General features: G+C 69.1%; 1 protein-coding gene across 1 annotated transcript; it reads right to left on the reverse strand.

The window, feature by feature from the left end:
- Nucleotides 1-13: 13 nt before the first annotated feature.
- On the reverse strand, nucleotides 14-9245 carry SEMA4C (semaphorin 4C). The gene is made up of 15 exons (XM_074808337.1): nucleotides 9183-9245; nucleotides 7178-7339; nucleotides 5225-5373; nucleotides 5074-5136; nucleotides 4866-4964; nucleotides 4227-4323; nucleotides 4021-4137; nucleotides 3768-3919; nucleotides 3484-3659; nucleotides 3258-3402; nucleotides 2944-3166; nucleotides 2712-2827; nucleotides 2466-2623; nucleotides 2308-2378; nucleotides 14-2193 (listed from the first exon to the last, which is right to left on the reverse strand). Exons 2-15 carry the CDS (start codon nucleotides 7287-7289, stop codon nucleotides 1367-1369), a joined length of 2505 nt encoding a protein of 834 aa, XP_074664438.1. The 5' UTR covers nucleotides 7290-7339; nucleotides 9183-9245; the 3' UTR covers nucleotides 14-1366.
- Between the last annotated feature and the right edge of the window lie 3209 nt (nucleotides 9246-12454).

Here is a 12454-nt window from a genome sequence, read left to right on the forward strand (position 1 = left end):
AGGGGGCGCCCCCACCTCTCAGTGCTGAGCGCTGTCTGGGCTGTGCCCCCCTCCCTCCCCGTCCAGTTATGGGGGGGTTCGGGGCTCACGGCCGCACCCCACCGCCTTGGGGGGGCCCAGGGGCTCACCCCCCTGCTATGGGGTGCCTAGAGATCACCCACACTTACGGGAGGCCGCCTTCCCCGCACCTCTAGCTGTGGGGTCCCCAAGCTTCAGCACCCCCAACAGCTCTGGGGGGGCCCAGGGCTCACAGCCCCCACTCAGGGGCTCAGGGTCCCCCCCCCGTTCTGCTTCCCACGGCCCGGGCAGCCCCTGGCCCCGCTCCCAGGTCCCCCCCCACCGGGACCCCGGGTGCTGCTTCCGCCAGGCTTCCCGGCAGGGCCCCCCCCAACCCGCCCCACGCTGACCCCCGGCATCCGGGGGGGGGGCACGGGCATGGGGCCAGGCCTCAGCAGTCTCAGGCCCCGGGGGGGGCGGCCGGGCCCCCCCTGCCCTGGGAACGGCGCCGCGATGCCCTTTTATAGCCCCAAGCGCGGCCTTTTTCCATGAGCTCAGCGGCGGGGGGGCCCCAGCACCCTCCCCACACCCCCCCAGCCAGCATCGGACACGGCCCCCGCAGGCTTCGCTTTGAATATATAAATTTTTTTTTTTTTACTCCTTTTTATTATTAATATAAAAATACTCACGTATTTACAGCAAATAAATATATTTCAGTAACAAATAAATTACACTGGGGGGGGGGGTATACAAAAGGGGCCCGGGTGGGCGGCGTGCAGGGGGGGTGGCAGGCAGGTGGGGGGGTATTTACAACCAGGGCCGAGGGGGTACGAAGCCCTGGGGGGGGGGGCATTAGAAAAGTTCTCAGGAAGAAAAACCCGATCGGTTCTTAAATCATCCCAAAAAAACATCCTGTGGCCACTGCCTGGGGCAGGACGCGGTGCCTGGAGCGGGGTGTGGGGGGGGAACTCGGTGGTGCCCGGGGTGAGGGGGCGGGCTCAGTGGTCCCCAAGGCCGGTGGCAAGTCCCCGAGGTCGGTCCCTTGCCCGGGACATGGTACCGAAGGCGGACGCGGTGCCCAAGAGCAGCTGCGGTGCCCAAGACGGGCACCGGTGTCCCCAAACGTGTGACATGGTGCCGGAGTGCCGGCCGCTGGGGTGGCAGTCCCGTCCCCAAGATGGGTGCCGGTGCAGCAGTCCCCAAAATGGGTGCCGGCACCCACGCTGCAGCCCCCCCCAAAGTCGGGTTGTGCCGGTGCCGGGGCGATGGTCCCCGCGGCGGGTGCCGGCACCGGGGTCCCCGCGGCGGGTGCCGGGGCCCTGAGGTAGGTTCGGCTGCTCGGCGGCGGGGAAGCCGCCCCGGCGGCGGCTCAAACCGACGACTCCTCGGGGTTGGAGTCGGGCAGGGGCTGACGCTGCTGCAGTTTACGCCGCAACTCCTCGGCTAAATCGGCGCAAGGCGGCCGCTCTTCGGCACCCAGCGCCAGGCGGATGTAGCCGTTGGAGGAAGAACCGCGCAGGGGACCCAGGTGGATGCGGGTGGGCGAGTGAAGGGGTTGGCCGGGAATGGCGTTGGGCGGCGAAGCGGCGCCGGGGGGGCCGCCGTTACGGCAAGTGGCGTGACCCGGCACGATTTTAAGCGAGCCGTCCGAGTAGTAGTAGCTAGCCGGGTCCCAGAGCTTCTCATCCGAGTCGGAGGCGGCGCTGGGCACGAAACGGGGACTGGGGGGCTCCTTGGGCAGCTCGATGGGATACACCAGGGTGCTCTCGATGGCTTTGGCGCCTTTGCCGAGCTCTTCCCGCAACCGCCGCCAAAGCGAGAGCACCACCAGCACCAGCACCAGGCACAGGGCGCCCAGGCACACGGCCACCACCCACACCAGCCCCAGGCTCTCCAGCGGCGCCCGCGTTTCCAGCGGCACCCCGGCGCCGGCCAACACCGCCACGCGATACACCTCCCCGCCCAAACGGGCGCCCTGTTCCTCCGAAAAGCAACGGTACGTGCCGCTGTGCTGCGCCCCGGCACCCGGCACCACCAGAGCTCGCAGGCGAGCGTCGCGCAGCACCAGCGCCTGCTCGGCCGCCAGCGCCCGCCCCTCGAAGGTCCACAGCGCCTGCGCCAGGTTGGAACCCAAACGGCACGTCAGCACCAGGTCGGTGCCCGCCACCACCGTCACGTTTTTAGGGGTGATGGGCCCTGCGGGAGAGTCAGGATGAGCCTCTGCTGAGTCAGGAGGGAGGGAGAAATTGGGGGGGTGGGGGGTGATATGCCCCCTTCTCCTAGCTCGGCACTGTTTGGGGGGGGTCTCACCTTGCTTGGCCACCTGCGGCAGGGTGCAGGCGCGGGTGTCGGAGCTCAGCACGTCCTGGACCAGCTGGGACCTGCAGGAGGAGGTGGCGGAGGTGAGGGGGGAGCCCCCTGTGCCGCAGCGGGGTGTCCCCCCCCCTTTCCCCGGGGAACCCCCTTACCCGTTGAGGCCGTCGGTGCGGACGCAGAGGCTGGCGTTGTGGCTCCAGGCGCAGTAGGGATCCCGGGCGAGGACACAGTCCGTGCACGACTGGTAGCGGCCGCAGTCAGCCAGGGGCAACTGGGCCACTTGGAAACGGGAGCCGGCAAAGAGCAGCTTCTGTGAGAGAACAGGCAAGGTGACACCGGGAGGTGCCACCATGAGGTGACACCCCGGGTGCCAGCCCCTTCCCCAGGGCACCGCTCACCTTCCGCCCGGCCAGGACCAGGCTCTCCACAGGCTGCGCCGGCTCAAAAACCTGCAGCTCCTCAACCAGATGGACACGAGCACCCAGGTTCAGTGCCTTGTGCACCCAGCCGTCACCTGCGGGTCACGGCGGGTGGTGAGGGACGTCCCCACGTCAGGAACCGCGCCCCCCCCCCCCCCCCCCCCCCGCGCCGCAGTCCCCTCCCCGGCATCCCCACAACCCTGGCGGGTACCTGTGCCGATGAAAAGCACCTCGTAGACGGCGCCGTCCAGCCCGGGCACTCGATCTACCACCAGCTGGGTGAAGTTGGCATCTTTTTTGAGGAGAAGCGGGCGCCCGCGGTGAGGCAGGATGGGCTCGTCCATCAGCGGGTGCTTCTTGGCGAAGTTGAGGGTGTTGTCGGGCAGCTCGAGGGAGCTGGCGAAGCCGTTCTGACGGTGCCAGTCGGTGATGCACTGGGGATGGAGGGCACCGTCACCCGCACGGCCGGATCCCGCACCCTTTTCTTGTCTCCTACCCCCGCAATCCGCGGTGCCGGTAACTCACCGCGCCAGGACGGGGGCTCGGCACCTCATCCGAGTACCGGCCCCACTTCTGCGCCTGCTCCCGGTATTCCTTGTAGGGTCCCTCAAACGCTTTCTTCACCTCCAGGATGTGGTAGCGGCAAATCGCCGAGACATCCACGTCCCCCCTGCAAGGGACAGGGTGGGTTTTTAGGGGGAGTCACCGCTCACGGGGGAACCCCACGGCTACCGCATCCCCGCGCCCTCACCAGCGGGCCTGGAAGACGCCGAAAAAAGTGGTGTCCTGCCAATCGGCTCCTGGCAGGGTGAAGACAGCCTGGAGGCGGTTGAAATGGAGCTGCTGCTCAGGCGCCGAACACACCAAACGAGCCTTCAGGAAGGTCGTCCACTTCTTCTGCAGCGTCCGGGCACCGCCGACGTCCCCCTGGGCAACCAGTCAGCATCAAGATGGGGGCCACCACCGCGCTCACCACCGGTGGAGCAAAGCCACGCCGAGATGGTGTCCCCAGGATGGGTTGTCCCCTCCCCGTACCTTGCAGACCCGCGCCACGCGGGCCACCACTTGCTCCGCGTAGCAGTCGTACTCCACCGCCCGCTCGCTGAAGAAGAAGTAAACCTTGTCGTCATCCCCGGTGCTGCTGGCCGCGCTCTCCTGCACGTAAGCTGAAGCCACGAAGTGGGGCTCTGTGGAGGAGGAGGTGGGGGAGTGGAAAGAGGAGGGTAACGCTGTGCCAGGGAGAGGGGGGCACCCCCACTGTCTCCCCCAGCGTCCCCCCCGACCCTACCGTTCAGCCAGGAGGTGAGATACTCCGTCTTCATGGAGTAGTGGGGGCCCAGGTTGCGGAGGATGACGGGCTCCGTGCCCAGGAAGTTGTTGAAGGTGGCCGAGTACAGCTCCCCGTCTGTGAGGCCAGGGTTTAGGGAGGGAGACGGGGGGGGGCACGGCGGTCCCCCCTCCCGACCCCAGCGGGTGCCCGGCGGTGCCACCTACCCACGATGAGGCCGGTGTGTCCCTTGGTGGGGTCGTACGGACACTTCCCCTTGCCGTCCTCAAAAGCCACTTGGTCCAGGGTGAAGCCAGACAGTTCCTGCAGGGCACAGGAGTGGGTGGGGGTCCCAATCCCCTCCCAATTCATGTCCCCCCCCGCACCCAGACTGGCCCCGGCCACAGGGACACCCTCCCAGATGACCCTCCTGGGGACAGGGACATCCCCCCAGATGACCCTTCTGGGACAGGGACAGCCACGGGTGACCCATTATGGGGACAGCGACACCCCTAAATTATGCTTCCAGGGACAGGGACACCCTCGGACAATCCTCCTGGGCACAGGGACACTCCCCAGTGATGCTCCCCCAGGCACAATGGCACCCCTGGATGACCCTTCTGTGGACAGGGACACCCCCCCATAATGATCCCACAGGACACAGGGACACCCCAACAATGCTCCAAGAGGACAGGGGACACCCTCACGGGAACAAGGCCACCTCTGCACGTCCCTCCTGCGCACAGGGACACCCCTGAACATCCCTTAGGGACAGGGACACCCCTAGATGATGCTCCTGAGGCTGGGGGGAGGCTCTTCCCCAGGGGCAGGGGGGAACCTCGCAGGTTTTGGGGGGCTGCACTCACGATGTAGGTGCACTTGGGCTGGAAGGCGTAAGTGCCGCAGGCGTAGAGGTGAGAGCTGTTGTAGCTCTGCAGGAAGCGCACGTAGTTGAAGCAGTCGGTCTTGGGGGGGGGGAAAACAGCCGGTTAAGGGGGTGACAGCAGCAGGGGGGGGCACCCCGGGGTGCCCTGTAACCCCCCCCGCCACCTCCACAGCACCCGTGCCCCCCACCTGGTTGTTCTTGCCCTTCTGGATGCACTCAGCTTTCTTATCCACAGGGGCTTCCCAGGAGATCTGGGAACAAAAAAAAAAGGGGTTGGGGGTTGAAAATAACACACACCTCTAAAATCCTCCCCCCTCCGGGGGTCCCCCAGGGCCTCACCGCCGCCTTGAGCTCCACGGTGCCGGTGGCCAGGGCGAAAACGGCCTCGCGGGCGCCCACGTAGAGCAGCGCCTCGGCCTCGTCCAGCGTCAGCGTCAGGTAGTGCGAGACCCCCCCCTGCGAGAAGCGCTTGGCCGCGTCCTTCAGCTCTGGGGAGGTGGCGGTAGCGGGGTGGGGAGGGAACATGGGGACATCAGGACGAGGTCACTGCTGTCCCTGCAGCCGTCCTCTCACCCGGTGGGCACCGCTGGCACCCCCAGGGCACGCGAAGCCCCCCTTGGCCCGCCCCCCCCCCACCCACCACCACCGCTGCCGGAAGCCCCCCGGCCCCCGGCGCCGCACAAAGGGCTCTTTGTCACCCGAGCAGGCGCTGGCGGCGCCGGGCGAACACAGCGGCCTTTGGCGAGACCCCGCGCCCCCCCCCCGCCCGCCCCCAGGCCCCGCAGAAAGGCCCCATTGACGGGGAGGTGCCAGGGCCCCCCGGCAGGGACAGGGACACAGGGCTGGCACGGCATGGGGACAGCACGGGGACGGCACGGGGACACGGGGCGCTGGCACGGCAAAGGGATGGGAGTCTCGGGTGTGGGGACAGCACAGGGACCAGGGACATGGCACAAGGACAGTGGCACAGCAAAGGGACAGGGGATGTGGCATGGGGACAATGCAGGGACAAGGGACGTGGCATGGGAACACTGGCACAGCACAGGGATAGAGGATGTGGCATGGGGACAATACAGGGACAAGGGACACGGCATGGGAATGCTGGCACAGCACAGGCACAGAGGATGTGGCATGGGGACAATACAGGGACAGGGGACATGGCACGGGGATGCTGGCACAGCACAGGATCAGGGGATGTGGCATGGGGACAATACAGGGATAGAGAACATGGCACAGGGACACTGGCACAGCACAGGGACAGGGGATGTGGCATGGGGACGCTGGCACAGCACAGGGACAGGGGTCTTGGGTGTGGGCATGGCACAGGGACGGGACATGGCACAGGGACAATACAGGGACAGGGGACATGGCACAGGGATGCTGGCACAGCACAGGGACAGGGGATGTGGCATGGGGATAATACAGGGACAGGAGATGTGGCATGGGGACGCTGGCACAGTGCAGGGATAGAGGACACGGGGCACCACCATCACACAGGGACAGGAGAATGGTGCAAGGGATGGGGCCACAGGGCATGGCAAAGGGACAGGGACACCGGTGCTGGCATGGCACAGGGATAGGGACACAGCCCATGGCACAGATGGGGACACACGGTGCTGGCACAGGATGGGGACAGGGACACAGAGGGTGCTGGCACAGCAGAAGGATGGCATCTCGGGGTGCTGGCATGGCAGAACGCTGGGGACAGGGGACACGGCAGAGGGCTGGGGACAGGGGGCGATGGCAGGGCACAGGGACAGGGGACACAGCAGAGGGCTGGGGACAGGGGGCGATGGCAGGGCACAGGGACAAGGGACACGGCAGAGGGCTGGGGACAGGGGGTGATGGCAGGGCACAGGGACAGGGGACACAGCAGAGGGCTGGGGACAGGGGGCGATGGCAGGGCACGGGGACAAGGGACACGGCAGAGGGCTGGGGACAGGGGGCGATGGCAGGGCACAGGGACAAGGGACACGGCAGAGGGCTGGGGACAGGGGACACGGCAGAGGACTGAGGACAGGGGGTGATGGCAGGGCACGGGGACACAGGGCAGCGTCCCTGCGTGTCCCCTCTCTGCTCTCACAGCCCCCCAGTTTTGAGGCCACCACCCTGGGGGGGTCCCCGCAATGCTGACAAGCTTGGGCGGGGGGGGGGGGGGACAGAAGCTGCCCGAGGTGGGGACAACCACAGCCCCAGGGTGTCACCCCGCTGTCGGCGAGGGCTGTGCCTCAGTTTCCCCAACCTGCTCCCCTCTCCCTAGGGACCCCCGGGGGGGGGACACACGGTACTCACCCGCGTAGGGGACAGTTTTTCGGGGCACGGCGCTCCACGAGGACCCCGGGGCGGTGGCAGCGGTGGCGAGGGCCAGCAGCGAGGCGAGGGCCAGCAGCCGGTGGGGGGCCATGACGCTGGGGACTGGGGGGGGTGGGGAAGAGGGGGGGGGACACACAAGGCCTGGGGACACACACACACACACAGACACACCCGGCCCCCCGTTAGGGTTACGGGGCATCGACACCGGCGGCGTCACGCGGGCGGCGTGGGGACAAGGCGGGCATTGAGGGCTGCGCGTCACGAGGCCGGGGGCACCCCACGCAGCGGGGGGGAAGGGGGGGATGTGGAGGGGGGCGGGGGGGGGGACACAGACACACACACGCGGGTCCCCAACTTGTTGCCCACCACGGTCCCTCCTCCGGCCGTGACGAGTCACAGGGTGGGGGGGTCCCCAGAGGAGGAAACGGGCCTTTCCGCTTCCCACCCCACCCGGGCGGCCCCACCTCGCCCACGTCCTGCCCCGGGACCCCCCGGTATCCTGGGGGTGTCCCCCGCTGTCCATGTGTGTCCCCCCCCTCGCCCAGTCCCCAAGGCTGGGCAGGATGCGGCCGGGCGAGCGGGCGGCCGGGAATTGTTCTGCCCTGCCCGGCGGGAAGCAGGAAGCCGGGGGGGTCCGGGGGGGGCCCCCGCGCCAGCTGGGGAAGGATTTCCGGGAGGGTGGGGGGGCCGGGAATGGGCCCCCCGCGGGCGTGGGAATGGGGGACGCCCCGGCCAGGCCGCCTGTGGCGAGGGTGGGGGGTGCTGCCGGTGCCACGGTCATGGCCAGGGTGCCATGGGCACGGCTGGGGGGGCCACGGGCAAAACTGGGGGGCTACGGGCAAAGCTGGGGGGCTACGGGCACAGCCAGAGTGCCATGGTCATCGTCAGGGTGCCATGGGCAAAGCTGGGGTGCCACGGGCATGGTTGGGGTGCCACAGGCAAAGCTGGGGGGCTACAGGCACAACCAGGGTGCCACGGTCATCATCAGGGTGCCATGAGCAAGGCCAGGGTGCCATGGTCATGGTCAGGGTGCCATGGACACAGCCAGGGTGCTACAGGCACAACCAGGGTGCCAGTGTCATCGTCAGGGTGCCACAGGCAAATCTGGGGTGCCACTGGCATGGCCCCGGGGGACAAAAGCATGAACAGGGTGTCACAGGCCACGGCCAGATTGTCATGGTCATGGCGAGGGTGCCACGGGCATGATTGGGGGGGTGCCACGGGCACAACTGGGGTGCCACGGGCACGGCCAGAATGTCACGGGCACGGCTGGGGTGCCGTGGGCATGGCTGGGGGGTCCCATGGGCACAGCCGGGGTGCCACGGGCACAGTTGGGGTCCCCCGGGCACGGCCGCGGTGCCACGGGCAGGACAGGGTCCCCCGGGTCCCCAGTTCTGGAGCTGGACGCCCGGGGGTCCCACGGGGGCGAGCGGGGTGCCACGGCCCCGCGGCGGTGCCATCCCGGGTGGGGTCGCCACGACGGTGCCGTGGCGGGAGGGGCGGGGGGGGGGGGGGGGGGTGTCCCCACGGGGATGCCATCCCCGGTGAGGGGGGGGGGGGCCCACGGCGACGCGCAGCCCCGCGGGACGAACCCACCCGGCATCCGCGGGTGGGGGCGCCCGGCGCGCCCCGCTGCCCCCCGCGTGGGGGCCGGCACCGGCGGCAACGGCTGCCGGTACCGACGCGGCGGGGGCTGCGGGGGGAGCGGTGCACCGACGGATCGCCGCGGGGGGAAGGGGGGGGGCTCCCCCGTTACCGGAGGGGGGGTCCGGCCCCCACGGCAGCGCGGGGGCGGGAGGGGGGGGGGGGGCGATGCCGCCGGGGGTGCCGGTCCCGATCCCCGGTACCGGGAGGAACAAAGCGCCTCCCCCTCCTCCCCCCCCCCCGCCCCCGCGGCTCCGCCACAACAATACCGGGGCGGGGCGGGGCGGGGGGGGGCCGGGCCGGGCCCGGCGGGGGCGGGAGGGGGGGGGCCCGCACTCACCTCGGGGCGCGGCGGCGGCGGCGCGGGGCGGGCGGCCCGGCCGGGGCGGCGGGAGGCGGCGGCGGCGGCGGGTCGGGGCGGCGGTGGGTGCGCGCCGCGCGGCTCCGCTCGGCCCCGCCCCGCCCTGACGTCACGGCCGCCCCGCGGGGAGGGGGCTCGGCTCGGCTTAACTGGACGCGGCTCGACCCGGCTCGGCCCAACCGGGCTCGGCTCAGGCCGGTTCAGCTCAGTTTAACCAGGTTTGGCTCGGCCCCGTTCGGCTCGACCAGGCTTGGCTCAATCTGGTTTGGCTCAGCCCAGCCCAGCTCAACCCAGTTCAATTCAGCCCAGTCTGGCTCAGCCCAGCTTGACTAAATCTGGTTTGGCTCAGCCCAATTCAGCTCAGCCCAGTTCAGTTCAGCCTAGCTTGGCTCAACCTGGTTTAGCTCAGTTCAGCTCAGCCCAGTTCAGCTCAGCCCAGCTTGGTTTAATTCAGTTCAGCTCAGCCCAGCCTGGCTCAACCTGGTTCAGCTCAGTGTGGTTTGACTCAATCTGGTTTGGTTTGGCTCAGTCCAGCTCAACCCAGTGCGGCCCAATTCAGCTCAGCCTAGCTTGCTTTAACCCAGTTCAGTCCAGCCCAGTTTGGCTCAACCTGGTTTGGCTCAATCTGGTTTGGTTCAGCCCAGTTCAGCTCATCCCAGTCCAGCTCAGCCTAGCTTGTTTTAACCCAGTTCAGTCCAGCCCAGCTTGGCTCAACCTGCTTTGGCTCAGCCCAGCTTGATGCAATCTGGTTTGGTTCAGTCCAGTTCAGCTCAGCCCATCTCAACCCAGTTTGGCTCAGCCCAGCTTGGCTCAACCACGCTTGGCTCAGCCCATTTCAGCTCAGCTCAGCCCAGTTTGACCCAGTCCAATTCAGCACAGCTTGACCAGTCTCAGCTGGCCCAACGCCATTCAACCCAGCCCAGCCTGGCTCAGCTCAGCCCGGGCTACAGCCTAGCAGAGGTAGAAACCCCAACACCCTTTTGGGGTGCCCGTGGCCACCAACACTGGCCACCCCAACACACCCGCGGGCGCAGGAGGGTGTTTATTGGGTAGGGGGGTGCCCAGGCACCCATTTCCCGGCGCGGGGAGCGCCCCCCTCCTGGCCAGCGTCTGCCGGCTCCTCCGGGCCCCCCGCGAGCACCAGCCGTTACGGGGTGTCCGGCTGCGCCAGCGCCTGCGGGGAGAGTGGGGGTGTCAGGGCACCCGCACCCCGTCCCAGAGCCCGCGGTGGGTGCCGGGGCTCTCGGTTGCACCCACCTCCGCGTGTGCCCCGGGGGGTGACACGGTGCCCCCGCGGCTCCCTCAGCAGCCGGGCCGTTGGCGTGAAGGTTTCGGTGCTGGCGAAGCTCCCTGGGGAGGGGGGAGAGAGCGTGAGGGAGGGTCCGGCGTGTGCCCACGCGCCCACCCCCACCTCTGCGCCCGTCCCCGCCATCCCCCGGTGCCACCCGGACCCCCGCGGTGAGGGGCGGCAGAGCCGGCAGCCGGACCCTGCCCGCTTTGTGCCTGCGCAACCAGCTGGAATAAAGGAATTAGAGGCAGACGCGTCCCGGCCCGCCCGGCCCTGGCACGGTGCCACGGGGCTGTGACAGCTCCCACCGGGGCTCCCCGTCACCGACCCGCAGGGCGCGCGTGGCACGGGACGCTTGGCAGGTCATCGCTGCCAGCTCGGCCTGGTCCGGCGCCCGGTTGAGGGAGAGGAGGGTGACGGGCACCAGACGGGCACTGCCGGCGTGGTGACACGGCTGGGTGACCACGCGCGGTGCCAGCAACCGGAGGGGAAAGGCGGGGTGTCATCGAGGAACCCCCAAAACCTGCCGTGGGGACGTCCCCACCGGGGCAGGGACAGGCTGGCACGGCCCCAGCGGGCGCCCCTCCAGGAGCTGGCATCAAACGCCGCCCGCCCAATTAGCAGGGCAGAGATAACGAAGGCGCAGCGTCCCCGGTGTGGGCAGCGGACTCCCACCTTGCAGATGTCACCGAGCTGCGTCACCAGGGCCAGCATGCTGGTGGCATCATGGAGGGGGGGGGGCAGGATGGCTCCCTGGAAGGAGCAGAAGGGGTTGGCGCGGGGGGCTCAGGGTGGGCAGCACCCTCCTGCCCGCCGTGCTGGGGTGACTGGGGTGGGGAGGGGACACCCTGCTGTGACAGTGGCTTCCCTGGAAGAGCCAGCGCGGGGCGGGCGGGGGGGGGGCGCAGAGGTAGAGCAGGCCGAGCCCCCCCGTTCGCAGACAAAATCTGCCTGACAAGCAGGCAAATCGCTGGGGGAGGGACAGGGGGGGTGAGCGGGGCTCTGCCCGTGTCCCCCCCCTCCATCACCCCAAAATATCCCGCCCACCCCTCCAACGTGGTGTCCAGGGTGGGCGCAGGGCGGGGATGAACCGAGCCAGGAAGGTGGTGTTGGGTGGGGAGGGGGCACCGCGCGCACCCCCTTAGCCCCCTGCCCGGTCCCGGTGCTCCTCGGCAGCCGGGGGGGCTGCGTGCAGGGACCCCCAGGGACTGGCATCGCCCACGTGGGCCGGCAGCGCCCGGCTCTGGGGGTAGGGGAGGGCAGGGCGAGGGCACCCCGGGTCGCCTGGCACAGCCCCACGCCCACTCCCATGCCCGGGGGGTGCCCCGGACTAGTAAATCCCAGCTGTTGGCAAGCAGATCCAGCCGTGGGCACGCACCCCGGGCAGCAGAGCAAGGGAAGGGTGACACCAGAGCTGGTACCACAACACCCGGCAGGTGCCGGGATGTCTCCAGGGCCCCCCCGAGACCTGGGCACCCACCCTCGGGCAGGGACTTCCCTGCTGGTGGTCCACAGGGCTCGGGGGGCTCGTCCCCCACCAGCAGGTGGTCCGCAGGGCTCGGGGGGCTCGTCCCCCGCCAGCAGCACGTCCTTCAGCAGGACCAGGTCATCGTCCTCGCTGTCTGGGGGGGAACACCCGCCCCCTCGCCCTGCCTGCTGGGTGCTCCCCAAATGCTCCTGCCTGCTGCCGTACCGTCCTGGCTGGGCTGTGCTGCCCACGGTTGGTGTCACCTCCCCCCCCAGGGACCCCACAGCCACCTCCGGCAGCACCGGGACATGCCCGGAAGTGGCCAGTTGCCACCTGGCATGGTGGCGAGTCCCGGCTGGCCACATCCCCCTTGTTGGCATGGGGCTGAGCGGGGCCAGGAGGCTGCCGCCCTCTGCTCAACCATTTCCTGGTGTCAGGGGACTCCTCGGGGTGCCGGGGAGCTGTGGGGACAGCGCAGGGGTCACAGGAAGGGCT

This window comes from Strix aluco, chromosome 28 (assembly GCF_031877795.1).
Source record: "Strix aluco isolate bStrAlu1 chromosome 28, bStrAlu1.hap1, whole genome shotgun sequence".
Lineage (NCBI taxonomy): Eukaryota > Metazoa > Chordata > Aves > Strigiformes > Strigidae > Strix > Strix aluco.

Bases quoted from the DNA above. Each gene is read 5' to 3' on its own strand.
- SEMA4C (XM_074808337.1), bottom strand. From the start codon at position 7,289: ATGGCCCCCCACCGGCTGCTGGCCCTCGCCTCGCTGCTGGCCCTCGCC. The intron at 4,965-5,073 runs GTGGGGGGCACG...CCCCCCCCCAAG, and splicing joins AGAAGGGCAAGAACAACCAG to ACCGACTGCTTCAACTACGT. The intron at 3,920-4,020 runs GTAGGGTCGGGG...CCTCCTCCACAG, and splicing joins TCTCACCTCCTGGCTGAACG to AGCCCCACTTCGTGGCTTCA.